This window comes from Cucumis sativus, chromosome 5 (genome assembly GCF_000004075.3).
Source record: "Cucumis sativus cultivar 9930 chromosome 5, Cucumber_9930_V3, whole genome shotgun sequence".
In the NCBI taxonomy this organism is placed as follows: domain Eukaryota; kingdom Viridiplantae; phylum Streptophyta; class Magnoliopsida; order Cucurbitales; family Cucurbitaceae; genus Cucumis; species Cucumis sativus.
In genome coordinates this window covers 10,332,550-10,347,407 of record NC_026659.2, presented here as the reverse complement: position 1 = coordinate 10,347,407, position 14,858 = coordinate 10,332,550, and the positions used below count along the sequence as shown (strand labels likewise).

Sequence of the window (14,858 nt, the reverse complement as noted above, 5' to 3'; positions counted from 1 at the left end):
ATGAAAACTTGCACTTAACGAGGACTTAGGAATTACGCGATGAAGAGGTGCATTGTGAGCATTTCACATGCTATGATTGTGATTCATGACTCATCGCCTATAATTGAAGCATGCTCTATAGAGAGTTACAGTGAGCGTATTACGCGTAAAATGACCTAACTCGGTGATGTATTGCAATTATATTATACACAAACGAAATTAGTAAGTCCAATCAACAACCAAGATGCCATTTGCTTAGTGAATTTTTGTCATCAAGATGGTGAATGCCCCATCTTACATCTTGGATTCAATTTTTCATAGCATAAGTTTATTTGTTTCTTTTTTTCTTTTTTGCAATTTAGGTAAGTAGTTTTGACATGATATATATTTATAAAATAGAGTGTGATGAATGAATTTTTTTATTATGTTGTTTTGTTACATGTTTTTAATGTTTATAAACATAAATAAGTAATAATAATAAAGTACGACCTAAGCAATATTTAAAATTTTAAATTATTAAAAAAGTTATTGCTAAACATTTCAATAAATAGAGTTTAAGCTAAAACAAAATTATATAAGTTATATATGAAAACTAACAAAAGACAATTTAGTTAAGAAATGAAAAATTATAAAAATTTAAGTTGAAAAATCTTAAAGCTCAAAGAAAAGTTAAAAACAAGAGAATATGTGTTGAACAAGAAATTTCAGTCAATTAAATTTTGTCACGTCATTACAATGTTTGTTGTGATAATTATAATTTGATTTGATTTGAGTAATTAAGTTTTATCATACTCAATCCAATTTAGGCCCTAAATATAAAAATTGAGCCAAAAAGGATAATGGGCTCAAGCCCAACAAGCAAATGGGCCCAATCCCACCTAAAACTCGTGAAAATTCTTTATAAATAGAGACCTTTCCATTCATTTTGGGATCTTTGGTTGAAGAAAAAACTGAAACTCTGAAGAATTGAAGACTCAAGCTTCTAAAAGCTCTCAAAACGTACATGTAATTCTTATCAACTTCGAGATAAACATCTTTTGAAAGATTGAAGACTTAGAAGATTAAACTTTCTTTGGATTTCAGGAGATCGAAGCTCAAATTGACTTGCAACTACAACTCTATGACCAAGAAGTTCTAAATTTTAACTTGTATTCGAGAGAAAGCATCAAATGAGTAAATATTAGAGAATGTATCCACTATATAAATCAATATACAAAGTTCAATTCCACAGATTACATTTCTCCGAAAATCTCAATATGTAGTGGTTGTAGTGGTAATAGGTAGGAGTGTTAAAAAAAAAAAAAACAATTGAAAATCGAATCACAACCGAACCAAAATTGAATGCATGTGGTTCGATGCGATTTCGTTTAAATGGAAATCGCTTCTTGTGCGGTTCATTTAAGTTTAAGACATTAAACCGATTCTAAAATTGAACCGAATCGTAAGAGGGTAAAGGATTGTATAGAAAATTAAACGATCTTGTAAGATGGGCAAATGATTATGATTGTTTGAAAGCTAAATGATCAAGTCAGAGGTTTAAACGATCGTATAGAAAGCTAAACGATTGTGTTAGAGGTTGAATGATCATATAGAAAGCTAAAGATCATGTAGGAAGTTGTAGGCACACACATCTATGGTATAGGTTGATTTAAAACTGAACCAAAATTGAACCACATATGTGGTTCAATTTTGATTCGATTTGACACAGATGATCGGTTCAATTCAGTTTCATATGAGATTTTTTTCATTTAGTGATACAGTACGATTTCAGCTTCAAACCGAATCGAACTGAACCGTGAACATGCCTAGTAGAAACGAGATGTGGCGCCATGTGGGTAAAAATATTTGTGGATCTGGTTCACCATTTTTGGAATCTTTTTCTTCTCTAGTATTTTTTGTCAAATATTTTTCGTCTCCACTATTTTTGTCATTATTTATTAAAGTAATACTATTTTAAAAAAATATTTCCTCTAGAGGGGTAACAATATGTTGAAATTTTTCTTAAAACTCGTTGTTTGTAAATTACATTCAATAAAGTGATTATTGAATCAAATAAACTACAGTTTCAAAGCTATCTTGTCGACATGAACTTTATGTAGAGACATAAATGTGGATCAAGTTCAAGTTCATAACCTAAATGATTTATAGTATATGAATAAGGTTGGGCTGTAAACACTATGGATGCGGTTTGCTTTGTAGTTAGTACAAATGATATGATTCTGAATTGTTCATGTAGAGACATGAAAGTGGGGACATTCTATGTAAATAGTTTGCATAAGACCAGACCATTAAATAGTTACTTTTACATTATAACATCATTGGCGTTTTAAAACTGACTATTTCTTTTAATTAATTTGTTGGCCTAGGTAACATAACCTTAATCTTAATATTGAGCTAACTATGAACTCTTATTCACACATGATTATCCTTAGATCTGCATAGGTGGGGACAACACATCAGCTCTGACCCAATATTCCTCTCATTTTAGGAGGTAAATTGGGTAGATGCTGAGGACATAGGATACAAGATGAAATCTACTCCTAACATCTTTAGAGTTAGTAGATAGGTTGTTCCCTTATGCACTGAATTCAGATCTTGAACAAGATGCCCCACCCTCTTATTGGCCTGAGAGGGATTCTATTTGTAGGTTGGACCTTAAACCAATTGTTTATTAGACGATCAATGGTACTTAAGGAACAAAAAGTAATATCAAGGGTAAAATAGTAAATTGATCCAGTTGAGATTACGAACATTCTATAAAATGGTTAATTTACTAATCATGGATATATCAGGTGGACACAAATATATCTATAGTGAGGGGAGTGCAACTACAAGAATCTTTAGTGAATGACCTGTTAATTAACGAATGTTGATTAGCTTAGTCTAAGAGAATTTAGTAAGTTAATCACAGATCGTTGGAGCCCATGATCTGCACTAGGTCCCACTACTAGTTCATTATAGTAATAAAATTTAGAATAGGGTGATAGAAAATTGGAATAGTTTGAATTAATTTTTAATGAGTTTTTGAGAAATAAAAGATATTTAAATCAATTGGATTGATTGGAATTTGAATAGAGATTAGAATTAAATCAAGTGGATTGATTGGAATTTAATTTAATATTATTATTTTATTAATATTAAAAAATAAAAAAAAATGATTTCTAGAAAATCAATTTGAAATTGAATTTATTGAAAAGGCGAGATTATTTCCATTCTCTTCACCTTTGATTAAGTGTCACAACATTCATAAATCTGATTCCATTCTAAACACTGAAGATGTTAGATCAATTGATACAAGTTTTTCAGTGGAGATTGAAAGAGAATGTTGAAATTTAATTTTTTTAAAATATTTAAAAGTTATCTTAGAAAAAAACTATTTTGGAAAGTTCATAACCATAAAAAACTTCCGGTATATGTTTCTTTATTACTGTTATTAAGAGAGAAAATGGTAAGAATGGTTGATAAGGTAAATGGAGTTAGATTTTTGTGGAAAAATAATTTCTCATGTGAAAAACAGCAAACAGAAAACTATTATGGAAAGTTCATAAATCTCAATAGTAAACTTAAAAAACTCTAAAAAATAATAAAATTGTAAAATTAGGAAGAGTAAGAGATAGATATAGTTTTTAGAGGAAGGGGAAGAATGAGAGAAAAAAATGAAAATTAAGTCTCAGCACCATTTGGCATTGAATTACAAAAGGTTGAAGATGATGAGGAAGAGAAGATTTATATTTGTATATACATATGACCCAACTTTGGTCATTTTTCTTACCTTATAGAGTACAAAACCCAACAATAATTAAATTCTCCCATCATCATTATTATAAAATTCTTTAATCTTAAGAAGTTTTTTCAATTATTAAATGTAATTTTACAATGGGTCAGAAGTAGAAGAGTGATTTTGAATGATGCAAAATTCTGTAAGGAAATTGGTTATAACGTTTAGAAAATAATAGTTTCATTTACTTATATACAAATTTTATAAGGTCTAGTCAATTCATAATTGAATGATGATACAATTATATATATGTGATTTATTATTGGATAACTCCTGTTTTTGGGTGAGAGGGGACAATTACTTAATTAATTAAGTTTAAGGGGAAAATGGTTAACAGACTTTATATTTTATATATTGAATATATATAACTAAGTAAAAGCTTAATTATTATTTTTGTATAGAGAAATTAAGAACATGGGTGGGGGCACCCTGTCCTTCTCACTTCTCCAATTTGCAACTCTTCCAAAATCAAATAACATTTGTTTCCTATTCCTCATCTCATCTCATATCCCAACTCAACTTCACCTTATAAATAATATAATATATTCCATATCATATTTTGGATTTTTGTTCTCAACCTCATATACATACACCCCATTCTAATTATTTCATTTCAACACCAATATCTAAAGCAGATTACATGTTATCCTTTTGTGTAGGGGAGATTTCAACATGATTAAGAAGAGAAGTGCTGCATGCAGATATCATACCATAGGAATTTGGAAGCTGAGTGTGTGCTTGGTTTAGGGCATATATCTTAGTTATGTTAGGTGACTTTTTCTTTTCTTTTTTAAATAATAATATAATCTTGGTTTGTGAAGGCAATATTCAAGATAAAGTAAAGATGTTGTTACTAAGTTGTTGAGTAATGATTTGATACGATTAATTATGGTACATTTTTTATGTTTTAATTAGTTGCATGTGTTGAGAAAATTGTTTAAGAAAGGATATAACTCAAATCAATCTCGATATGTTTAAATATTCTACAAGAAGTCATATGTTATTTTTTTTTTAATCTAGTTGAATTTAATTTTAAGAAAAATTGCATCAAATGACAAAAACATCTCAATTGTGTCTCTTTCAAGAGGAGTTTGAACTTTGAGACACGAGGGAGAAGCATGGAGTAATAGATCTAGAGGGAGCGTTTGATCAAAGTCCTAGATCTTTGGTTGTAGAAAGTGTCTTGTAAGAAAGGTGTTGTTAGTTTGAAAAATATTATGTACTAGTGTACCTTTTGAATCTCAATAGATGATTTTTTCAGTCGGGTTCAAGGTCCGACAGACGTAGGTGTGATTGAATGGACAAAATATGAGTTTCACTTCTACTTTATTGTCACGTGTATTAGTGTGTTTTAACCATTTTAAAATATGAAAGATTTACGTAGTATTCATTTATTCGTCCAAACACTTAATTCAACTTAATAATACAAAAATCTCACTCTCACTACATTGGCCGGCTAAAGGTTCTTTGTTCTCTTTTGCATGCCATGGAAACATTAAATTGATTAAATTAGGAATGTTGCATTACCCTTTTCTTTTTCTGTCTATTAAAAATTATTGCAATTGTTCTTCAAGTTATTACTTAAGAGAGAGATAGTTTTTCTTTTAAAAAAAGCCTTTGAATATGACATTTGACGCTTTGCTACTCGATCAACTAGTTGGAATCTAAATCTAAAGACGATGTGTCTTTGTAGGTAACACACTATTAGCTAGTAAATCTCACAAATCTCTCTTCTATGTTTTATGTACCAATATTTAATTGTTAAGTTTTAATAGATTGTTTGAAAAAGATATTATATGAGGTGTGATTGTGTCATTCTCGATGTATATAAAATGATTGATCGAATGCTATTTGCTTTATAGCTATGAAAATGATTCCTATGGAATACCTTCTCCATGAAAATTAGATATATTCTTGTTTGTTTAGTTTTATTTGGTTGAGAGTATATACCTAAACCAATTGATATGTAATAACCGTGCTACATGATTCTAAGTGTCCAAAAACCAAAATGCTTATCAATCCTTTTCTCTTAAAAGAAAGAAAATATAAGAGAAGAGCTTTTCTATACTTATTGAAGGACTCGTCTTATTTTGTTGAGTTGATGATAAAATACTAAAAACAAAAGTCAAAGATTAACGAACTAGACTCTTTGAACAACTACAAAGATAAACATAACTCAATTCACATATTAGCTTGTTAATAACCAAAAGATATGTGATTTGAATTCTCAACCCTTATTATACTCTAAAAAAACGAAACTTTTTAAATATTGAAAAATGAGTCAACTATAGAAAAAAAAAATTAGAGTTTGATGGAGATATGTATGTTTATTGATGGTAGAACTTTATGATTGGCATAAAAAAGAAAAACATCTTTCAAATAATAAAAATAGGAATAAAATTCTATAATTGAAACATAGAAAATATTGGAGCAAAAAAGAAACCAATTGTATATTTAAGAGTTCATTTCAATTTTATCCCTATCGGAGACCGTTAAAAATAACAAAATATGATTGTGTATCAATTTGGTAGGGTTCGACCATGTAACATTTATAGATATTAACGTGTGTATAAATATTTTGTGATTAAAAAGGTAATTGTTATTATTATTATTTGATTGAATATTGGATAGGGAAAAGAAGGTAATAGTATATGTATTTAGAAAAAAAAAAAAAGCATTTAAAACAATTGAGTCCACAGTCACCATATTACATGCATACATGTTCAACAATTTGTTTTATTTGAAACAATCAAACAATTCATATTTATGTATTATATATTATTTTTTGAAGAAGACAATGAAGGAAATTTTGTAGAGTTGGATAAACTTTGATATTAATTTCTTGGATTCAACAACTTATATAGAAAGAAAAATAAATAAATAAATAAATAGTTATAAAGAGATAAATAATGATGATGATGATGATGATAATAATAATAAAAAATAAAATAAAATAAAATAAAATAGTTGGTGTTTATACAATTCATTTTATTCTGTTTCCAACTGTATCCTCTTTGTTTTCTTCTCCTTCATTTTTCTATTGGTTCATACCCTCAGATTCTCTCTCTCCAACAAAATTTCTTCCATTTTTTCCATTTTTTCCATTCCAATCTCTGAAGATAAACCCACTTACACATTCTCAACTCTAACCCTTTTACATTCTCTTCATTGACGCCGGACACAATGGCCGGAATTGTCGCCGGCGACAGCGACACTGCTCCGGCTTTGGCTCTACTCGACTTTGTTCGCGATGTTGTTCGAATGTCGGCCGGGACCAACTCTGGGCAGCTTTTCAAGAAGGATTGCACCGATCTGGTTCGTCGGATCGTGCTTTTGACGCATTTCTTTGAGGAAATCAGGGACTCTAATGCCCTTCAATTTCGCTTCCTTGATGCATCTTCTTCTTCTTCTTCTTCTTCTTCTTCTTCTTCTTGTGGTGCTGTTACTGGGAGAGATTCCTCTCACTTCCCGTGGCTTTCTGATTTAGTAGCTGCATTGAAGGATACTAAACGCCTAATCTTTATCGCTTCCACTTTCCGGTCTTATGGTTCTTCTTCTGTAAGTTATTTCTTTAATTTTCTATTTCTCTTGGGATTTTGATGAAATTGGTTGAGGGGAAAGAGGAGTAAGTCACGGGCTTCAGGAATTTCATCTCAAATTGGTGTTGTTTGTTTCCATTTTTAGTCACCGGCATTCATCTACAACTTCTTTCACTTCACTTTCTTCTTGATAGAATGTTTAATTTAGCGCAACAGGTTTAGTTGGTAACTTTATCAGTTTAACCTAGTTTTTCGGTTTGGTGCTACTGATTGAACGAACCGTCTCTTGATTCTCCCGATCTATATTTGATTGTTTGGCTACAGATTTTCATTTACTAATCTTGTATATTCTCCTAGAAATTATGGATGATCTTGATTTTGCCATTGGAAGAACAAAAGAGGAAGAGGGGATCCATAATTTCATTCATTTTCATGGAGTACCCAATATTTGGTTCATAGTATCGCCTCAAACGATATGTATTTGTTGAGATATGCAATTTTCTGCATCTTTGAATATCCAATTTCATAAATTACGCTCAGGCAGACAACTGTGATGAACTTTTGACTTTTATATTTTGGAGCACCGCTTTCAACTATTCTATTTTTAGTTACCGTTCTTGGTCTTTGCCGTATGGACGATGTAATTTAGAAGAATTTAGGATAAGGAAAGAGGAAATTGCTAGATTTATAACTAGTAGTGGAAAAGGAGTTTAGTTGCATAACCATTTAAGGTTCATACGAATCATTTCAAAGTTAAGTTCATGAAAGTTGCTAAAATGTACGGCCAATTTTCTAATTTTGAAATATGTTCATAATGGGATGCTGTTAGTAAGTAAAAAACTATACCCTTTTTCTGAAATTTCTCTACGTTTTGACTTTGAAGGAAGAGGTTGCCAAGAAGATACTGTTTCAATTCCAATGTGTGACGTGGAAGTTAGAGAAGGCATTAGGCAATCTTCCTTATGATCGCCTTGATATATCAGAGGAAGTTCAAGAACAGGTAGGAATTGGATTTAATTGGAAAATTAACCACAATTTGGGTTTTCCAAATTCTGAGCTTATAAACATCTTTTGTTGATTCTTTAGGTTGAATTAGTGAAAGCTCAATTGAGAAGGGCAGCAGAAAAATATGGGTCTCTAACTGCAATTCCACCATCTGTTGTTCAATCTCAGTTGTTGAAGAAAAATGTGGATATCTTAAATTTGAACAACTGGATTGATAGCTTTGATGTTGAAGAGAATGGTATTGTTGATCATGAGATTACAGTGAAATTTGATGCATTTCCAAATTGTAGAGGGTTGATGAATGGTGGTGTGGATCAAATGATTTTCAAAGGACTTGAGAAACTTCCATCCGCTTCAGAGGTTTCTTCTGATGAACATAATGATTCTGCCAAAAAGAGCGGAGACCAGGTGAAGAACCCAGATGGAGTTACAATACCTGATGATTTTTTATGCCCCATATCTTTGGAAATAATGAGGGATCCGGTTATTGTCTCCACAGGCCAGGTATGCTTTTGAATTCCATAAAATATTTGGTGTTTCTTTTGATTAGTTTTTATGCTTTTGAATTCCATAAAATATTTGGTGTTTCTTTTGATTAGTTTTTCTCATTAATTCAGCTATATGTAAGGTGTGAATCCGAAGCTTTGATATTTTTGGACTCGTTTGGGAGTGATTCTAAAATGGTTACAAAAAAAACCATGCTTTTAAATTTTTATTACTCAAAACCAATTTTGATGATATGAAAATTACGTTTAAAAGTGTAAAATTAAACCTAAAAATAATCTTAAGTGATGAAAAAGTTATTTAAAAGTAAATTTTAACATGACAAAAAGTGATTTAACAATTTAAAAAATTATTCTCAAATATGCACCGTGGAGGATATTTATCTTTTAACTTGTTTCTTTTTTATGAATTTGAGCTTAAGAGTTCAAAAAACTTGATTTTTTTTTACCTTTTTCTAATAGCCTTTCTTTCTTACCACACAGACGTATGAGAGATCTTATGTACAGAGGTGGATAGATTGTGGGAATACTACTTGTCCCAAAACTCAGCAGAAGCTCCAAAATTTGACTCTCACCCCAAATTATGTGTTGCGAAGTCTCATTAGTCAATGGTGTGTTAATCACAATATCGAGCAACCTACAGGATTAACCAACGGGAAGATAAAAAAGTGTGATGGATCGTACCGTGATGTGTGTGAGGAGATGGCAGCCATTGAAACTTTGGTCCGCAAGTTAACAAGTCATTCCATCGAGGAGCGGAGAGCATCAGTGACCGAACTTCGATCTCTATCGAAAAGAAGCACGGATAATAGAATACTGATAGCTGAGGCAGGAGCAATTCCTGCATTGGTGAATCTATTAACTTCTGAAGATGTTTTAGTACAAGAAAACGCAGTTACTTCCATTCTAAACCTTTCAATATATGAGAACAACAAAGGATTAATTATGCTTGCTGGTGCAGTACCTTCCATTGTTCAAGTTCTTAGAGTTGGAAGTATGGAAGCAAGAGAAAATGCAGCAGCAACACTTTTTAGTTTGTCTCTTGCTGATGAAAATCGGATAATCATTGGCGCTTCTGGGGCTATTCCAGCTCTTGTGGATTTACTTGAAAATGGAAGCTCAAGAGGAAAGAAGGATGCCGCAACAGCACTATTTAATTTGTGCATTTATCAGGGGAACAAGGGAAGGGCTGTGAGGGCAGGGATCGTTTCAGCTCTATTAAAGATGCTTACGGACTCAGCAAACTCCATGATCGACGAAGCTCTCACAATAATGTCGGTCCTGGCTAGCCATCAAGAAGCAAAAGTAGCTATGGTGAAAGCCAGTACCATACCTGTTCTAATAGACCTTCTGAGGACCGGATTGCCTCGCAACAAAGAAAATGCTGCTGCTATTTTGCTTGCTTTATGTAAGCGAGATACCGACAACCTTTCTTGTATAAGTCGGCTTGGTGCGGTGATTCCGCTGACAGAGCTTGCCAAAAGTGGGACGGAAAGAGCGAAAAGGAAGGCGACTTCATTGTTGGAGCATCTTCGAAAACTGCAGCAGTTATAGTAAAGGTGTGGATTTCTGAACAATCATTTTCCATATTTTTGCAACTTTTTTGAGTACTTTTGACAATTAATTTTTAAGCTCATTCTCTTCGCTTTGTGACAACAAAGAATTGGGGATGGATGGCTAATGGAAGGCCACAGTCCTTGAATCTGTGTACTTCATTCCTTCATTATATTGTACAAGTGTGTATAAATTCATTTACTGACTCTCTTAACAAATTTTCTGTTATAACAAAAAAGAAGGTACTGTTTACTGTTTGGGAATACTTTGACTCTCTCTGTTTTCTTAATTTTCTCTTCTTTTCTTTTCTTTTCTTTTCTTTTCTTTTCTTTGTTCATTGCCTTCTTTTGAGTTTTGAGGTTTAGATTATAGGGAAAGAAACATTGCAATTGCATAGTCTAATTTCAAGTGTCATAGTTTGCTGTCACTAGGAATCATAAACTTCATTATTGTGAGGACCAAAATGAGATATCTTCAAATTGGGACGCCTTTATTTTCTTTAGTGTAATTGCTTTTTTGTTCACTGTTAAAAGAAATAAGTAGAACAGGGTTTAGATGTTTTAAGTTTTTATTCTTGTAGGTGTGACATTTAGGTTTGCATCCAATGATTAATGAAGAAGTTAATGATAAGGCAATTTTGAGAAACTTTTGTTGGTGCAATATTTCAAATGGCAATCCATTGTATTATTATTTAAAATAAAAGTTAATTTTGGTTATTGGGTGATACCAAGGGATATAATAAAAGACTCAAATCTGTCCTATGACCTCTCCTACTTTTTGAAAGTGGAACTACTTCCCTAGAATTATTATATCATAAATATCTTATAATTTCTATTTCCTAAGTAGATCACTTAATTTGCTACCCTATTGTTAGGGTTACTTAAAGAAAGATTTAGACACAACACCTCATTTTTTCCCATTTTTTAATTATTATCTTAAATAGAAAATCGTAATATTTTTAAAATCTTAAACAATATTTTCTTTAATTATCAACAGCTTCTTTAATTATATAAATATTAATTTATTTGTATTTGTATTTGTATTTATTAATGTTATATTTATTACATGTGCAATTATTTAAATATGTTATACATTTTGTAACTTATATGGTAATAATATTTTTAATTATCCTATAATTATTTTTCAATTAAATGTCCACACCAAAATTTCTTTTCAATCCACCATCAATTCTGGCGTCAGATTTCTATTTCAATTCCCAAAATTGGTTTTTTGTCTTTTTTTACTTTCCTTTTGGTGATTTTGAATGGATTAGTCTTTAATTTGTAATTCATTTTTTTGAAACTTATATTATTTATTCTTGTGTTTCTTAGCATATATTTTTTTAAAAAAAGAATTTGTTATTTCTTCATCTATTTTGTAGCGTATATTTCGACCATGTTCTTCCTATTTTATATTATTAAGTTCATTTCATGTCATGTTCAGTATACCATTCCATACACAGATTATATAATCATTATGTATTTTTTTTTTCACATATGCTACTGAATAATACATTTATGTTTTGTGTTCTGTTTCATATATACTACTGGATATATTCAATAATACCTTCACAATTTTTTTTAGTTATGTGATTAATTGACTAAACTCATTATCAACATTAATTAATATTTGTTAACTGTGTGTACACTCCACTAAAGATTCACAATTGAACATTTTTCATTGTAGATATATTTCTGTGTACATGGATATAGACTAATAAAAATAAGTTAGTCCTTTACAAGTGTTCGTAATGTCAGCTGAATCAAATTAAATTACTGTTTTACCGCTGGGTTACATCTAGTTTTTAAATACCTATCACGCTCCACCCCAAGATCACTTCATGTGATCATGTGGAGGTGTGACCACCTAGACATTCAACGTGAATCTCCTCATGAGATAAACAAGTTGAATGTCTAGTAAGCGAAATAAACACAACATAAATTTTAATATGGAATAAGAACTCATTTTGGAACAACATATACTTTATTGATATTTTAACCAAAGATACATTTAAAACAAATACAAAGAGTTTTCTCATAATGAAAATATACGTCTTAAAATAACACTTCATTCTGCTCGCCTAATTCTACATACTATGCGAGCTGACAAAGATTACTACCAAGATGATGCGATTTAAGTATGACACGATAGCCAATAAAGCAAAACATTTGAAAGACTAGACAAAAGTGTCTAGTGAGTGGGGGTTTTCACTAACACCTTTAATAAATAATTTTTTGTCATAATGCATTGCAATTCTTTTCGCAAAACCATGCGATTTAAATAAATATATAAGCGTCTCAATAGAAATATAAGTTAAGATCATGTCATTTCAATTTACTATACGATTTGCACATTTAAATTTCTTTGACAAGTATTTATAAATCATATAGAGAAACCATTGTCTTTGCAAGTCATTCATCATATCATATCGCATAAGAAAGAACTTCACATAAAGATCGTAACACCAGAATCATCATTCACGTTATTTACATCTTTGTACCTTCTTCAACTCAAGTGTTTATCACACTCTTTTGTTGATGAGTTGCATGCAGTTGTGCAGAGTAACCTCAACGCATACAAAAAAATTTCATCATTTCCATTACGCATAATGCATCTTTCAATGTCAGAACACATAGCAAGCAGAGGGCATCTTATACGAAATCATACAGTAAGTATAAGGCATCTCATACTCGATCACACAACAAGTACAAGACATTCTATTCCAAGTCACACAACAAGAATAAGGAATCCCATACTAGAACACATAGCAAGTGTAAGAAATCTCACCGAGTAGGGTAACAAAGACCATTTCACCACAACCTTCCCAATTATTCAATTTAAAATACAATTCATTTGCAAACCAAATCCATTTTAAGAATTTGAGAACATAAGAGAAATCATGAAACTCAAGAATTCAACAGAGAAACATATAAGAATTCAAATACAATAGAAATTCTTTTAGTTTGAAAATATTTTAAGAAGAAACTACTCTCAATTGGTTACCTTCTCCTCGTGGAGCTCTTAGTCCAAATCTTTGGCACTTCCTAGCAATTTTTTTTTTTTTGCCAAATTCAAGCTTGTGTAGCTTACTGAAAATCTTTGAAATTTTTAACTCTTTCTTAAAGCAAAAGGTAGAAACCAACTCCTAGTTTGTCAAACTTCTTATATTCATAAGCTTCTCTGTGAAGCTTCCCATGTCGGAATGATTGCTTCTACTTGGCGGCGAGAATCATCTAATGTCATCTCGCCACGTACCTTCGGCTACCTCCTTATCCTAAATTCAGTTGGACGACAAAGTCAAATCAACTCGTCAACCTTATGACGTCAGTTACTTCCAGGTGAAGGAAGCTAACATTGCCTCTCAGTTCATCACATGACACATTCTCATCGCATAGCTGGAATGTGATGTGGAGATTACTTTGCACTTTCAAATCGCCAGTTCACATCGCGTAGTCCAAAACTCGATAAGGGTCTCATAATACTGGTGTTTATCTAATGAACAACATGTTTATGCTCCAACTAATAAACAAAAATCCTTTTGGGGGCATTTGGCATGCAGGTTCAGAATCAAATGCTTGGGAATTAAATGACTGTGGGCTGGGTTTCGATGCCTGAGAGTTACAGATGTCTGTGTTTGGGGTGTATGAATTGAGTGCAGAAATTGGTAATCTGGATTTCTAATGCTTGTGTGTTGGGGTGCTGGATTTTAATTTCTTGACTTATTGATTTTCATGACAATAATGTAAAAAGAAAAAAGTTTAACATTCAATAAGAATAATTTTGATTACAGTTGCATTAACATTAATGGTCTAATTAGGAATATAACAAATTATTCACAAAATATAACAAGTTATGTAATCAGATGAAGTTTACAAAAGTTTTAGTTAAGCAACACATTAAAAAGGGTCTAATAGCTAGGTTTCAAAATAAGCCTAGCAAAAGGGTCATGCAAAGACAAAAGTTAAGTAGAGTTACATTTAGTGATAGTTATGGTTGTCTTCCTATGATACACATGTAACGTAATATTTAAACTACTTTTAACAAAAGAGTTTAAATAAAAATGATTTTTTTCTAAAAAAACATTTTTTTTCTTAAGTCAATCCAAATAAATAGTAAGTTTTCTAGTTAAAGTGATAAAAAAAAATGAAAAATGTATATTTAAATCCTAAATTTTGTACGCTAGGTATAACATATTCTTTAATTATAAAATTATGTATAATGTCTTTTAAATTTAATTATGTGAATCCATTCAATATTTTAAGTTTTACTAAGAAAGGAGATTCATATTTGTTCCATACAAAAAAATAATAAAACAAGGATGAAAATGAAAGTACTGTGTTAATTTATTTTTATTCTTTAAACCAAAATGTACCATTTTCTATATTTTATTTGAGTAAGAAAAAAAAATTATTTTTAATTTACCTATATAAAAATAAAGAAATTATATATTTATTCGCTCAAAACAATAAGAAACTACACTAACTATTTTTACTAAAAAAA

At 30.9% G+C, this 14,858-nt stretch overlaps 1 protein-coding gene across 1 annotated transcript; it reads left to right on the top strand.

The window, feature by feature from the left end:
- Positions 1 to 6,761: 6,761 nt before the first annotated feature.
- On the top strand, positions 6,762 to 10,623 carry LOC101221534 (U-box domain-containing protein 11-like). The gene is made up of 4 exons (XM_011661538.2): positions 6,762 to 7,315; positions 8,180 to 8,296; positions 8,383 to 8,805; positions 9,288 to 10,623. The coding sequence occupies exons 1-4, from the start codon at positions 6,941 to 6,943 to the stop codon at positions 10,356 to 10,358; spliced, it is 1,986 nt and encodes a 661-aa protein (XP_011659840.2). The 5' UTR covers positions 6,762 to 6,940; the 3' UTR covers positions 10,359 to 10,623.
- The last annotated feature ends 4,235 nt before the right edge of the window (positions 10,624 to 14,858 follow it).

Bases quoted from the DNA above. Each gene is read 5' to 3' on its own strand.
- LOC101221534 (XM_011661538.2), top strand. From the start codon at position 6,941: ATGGCCGGAATTGTCGCCGGCGACAGCGACACTGCTCCGGCTTTGGCT. The intron at 8,297-8,382 runs GTAGGAATTGGA...TTGATTCTTTAG, and splicing joins CAGAGGAAGTTCAAGAACAG to GTTGAATTAGTGAAAGCTCA. The intron at 8,806-9,287 runs GTATGCTTTTGA...CTTACCACACAG, and splicing joins TTATTGTCTCCACAGGCCAG to ACGTATGAGAGATCTTATGT.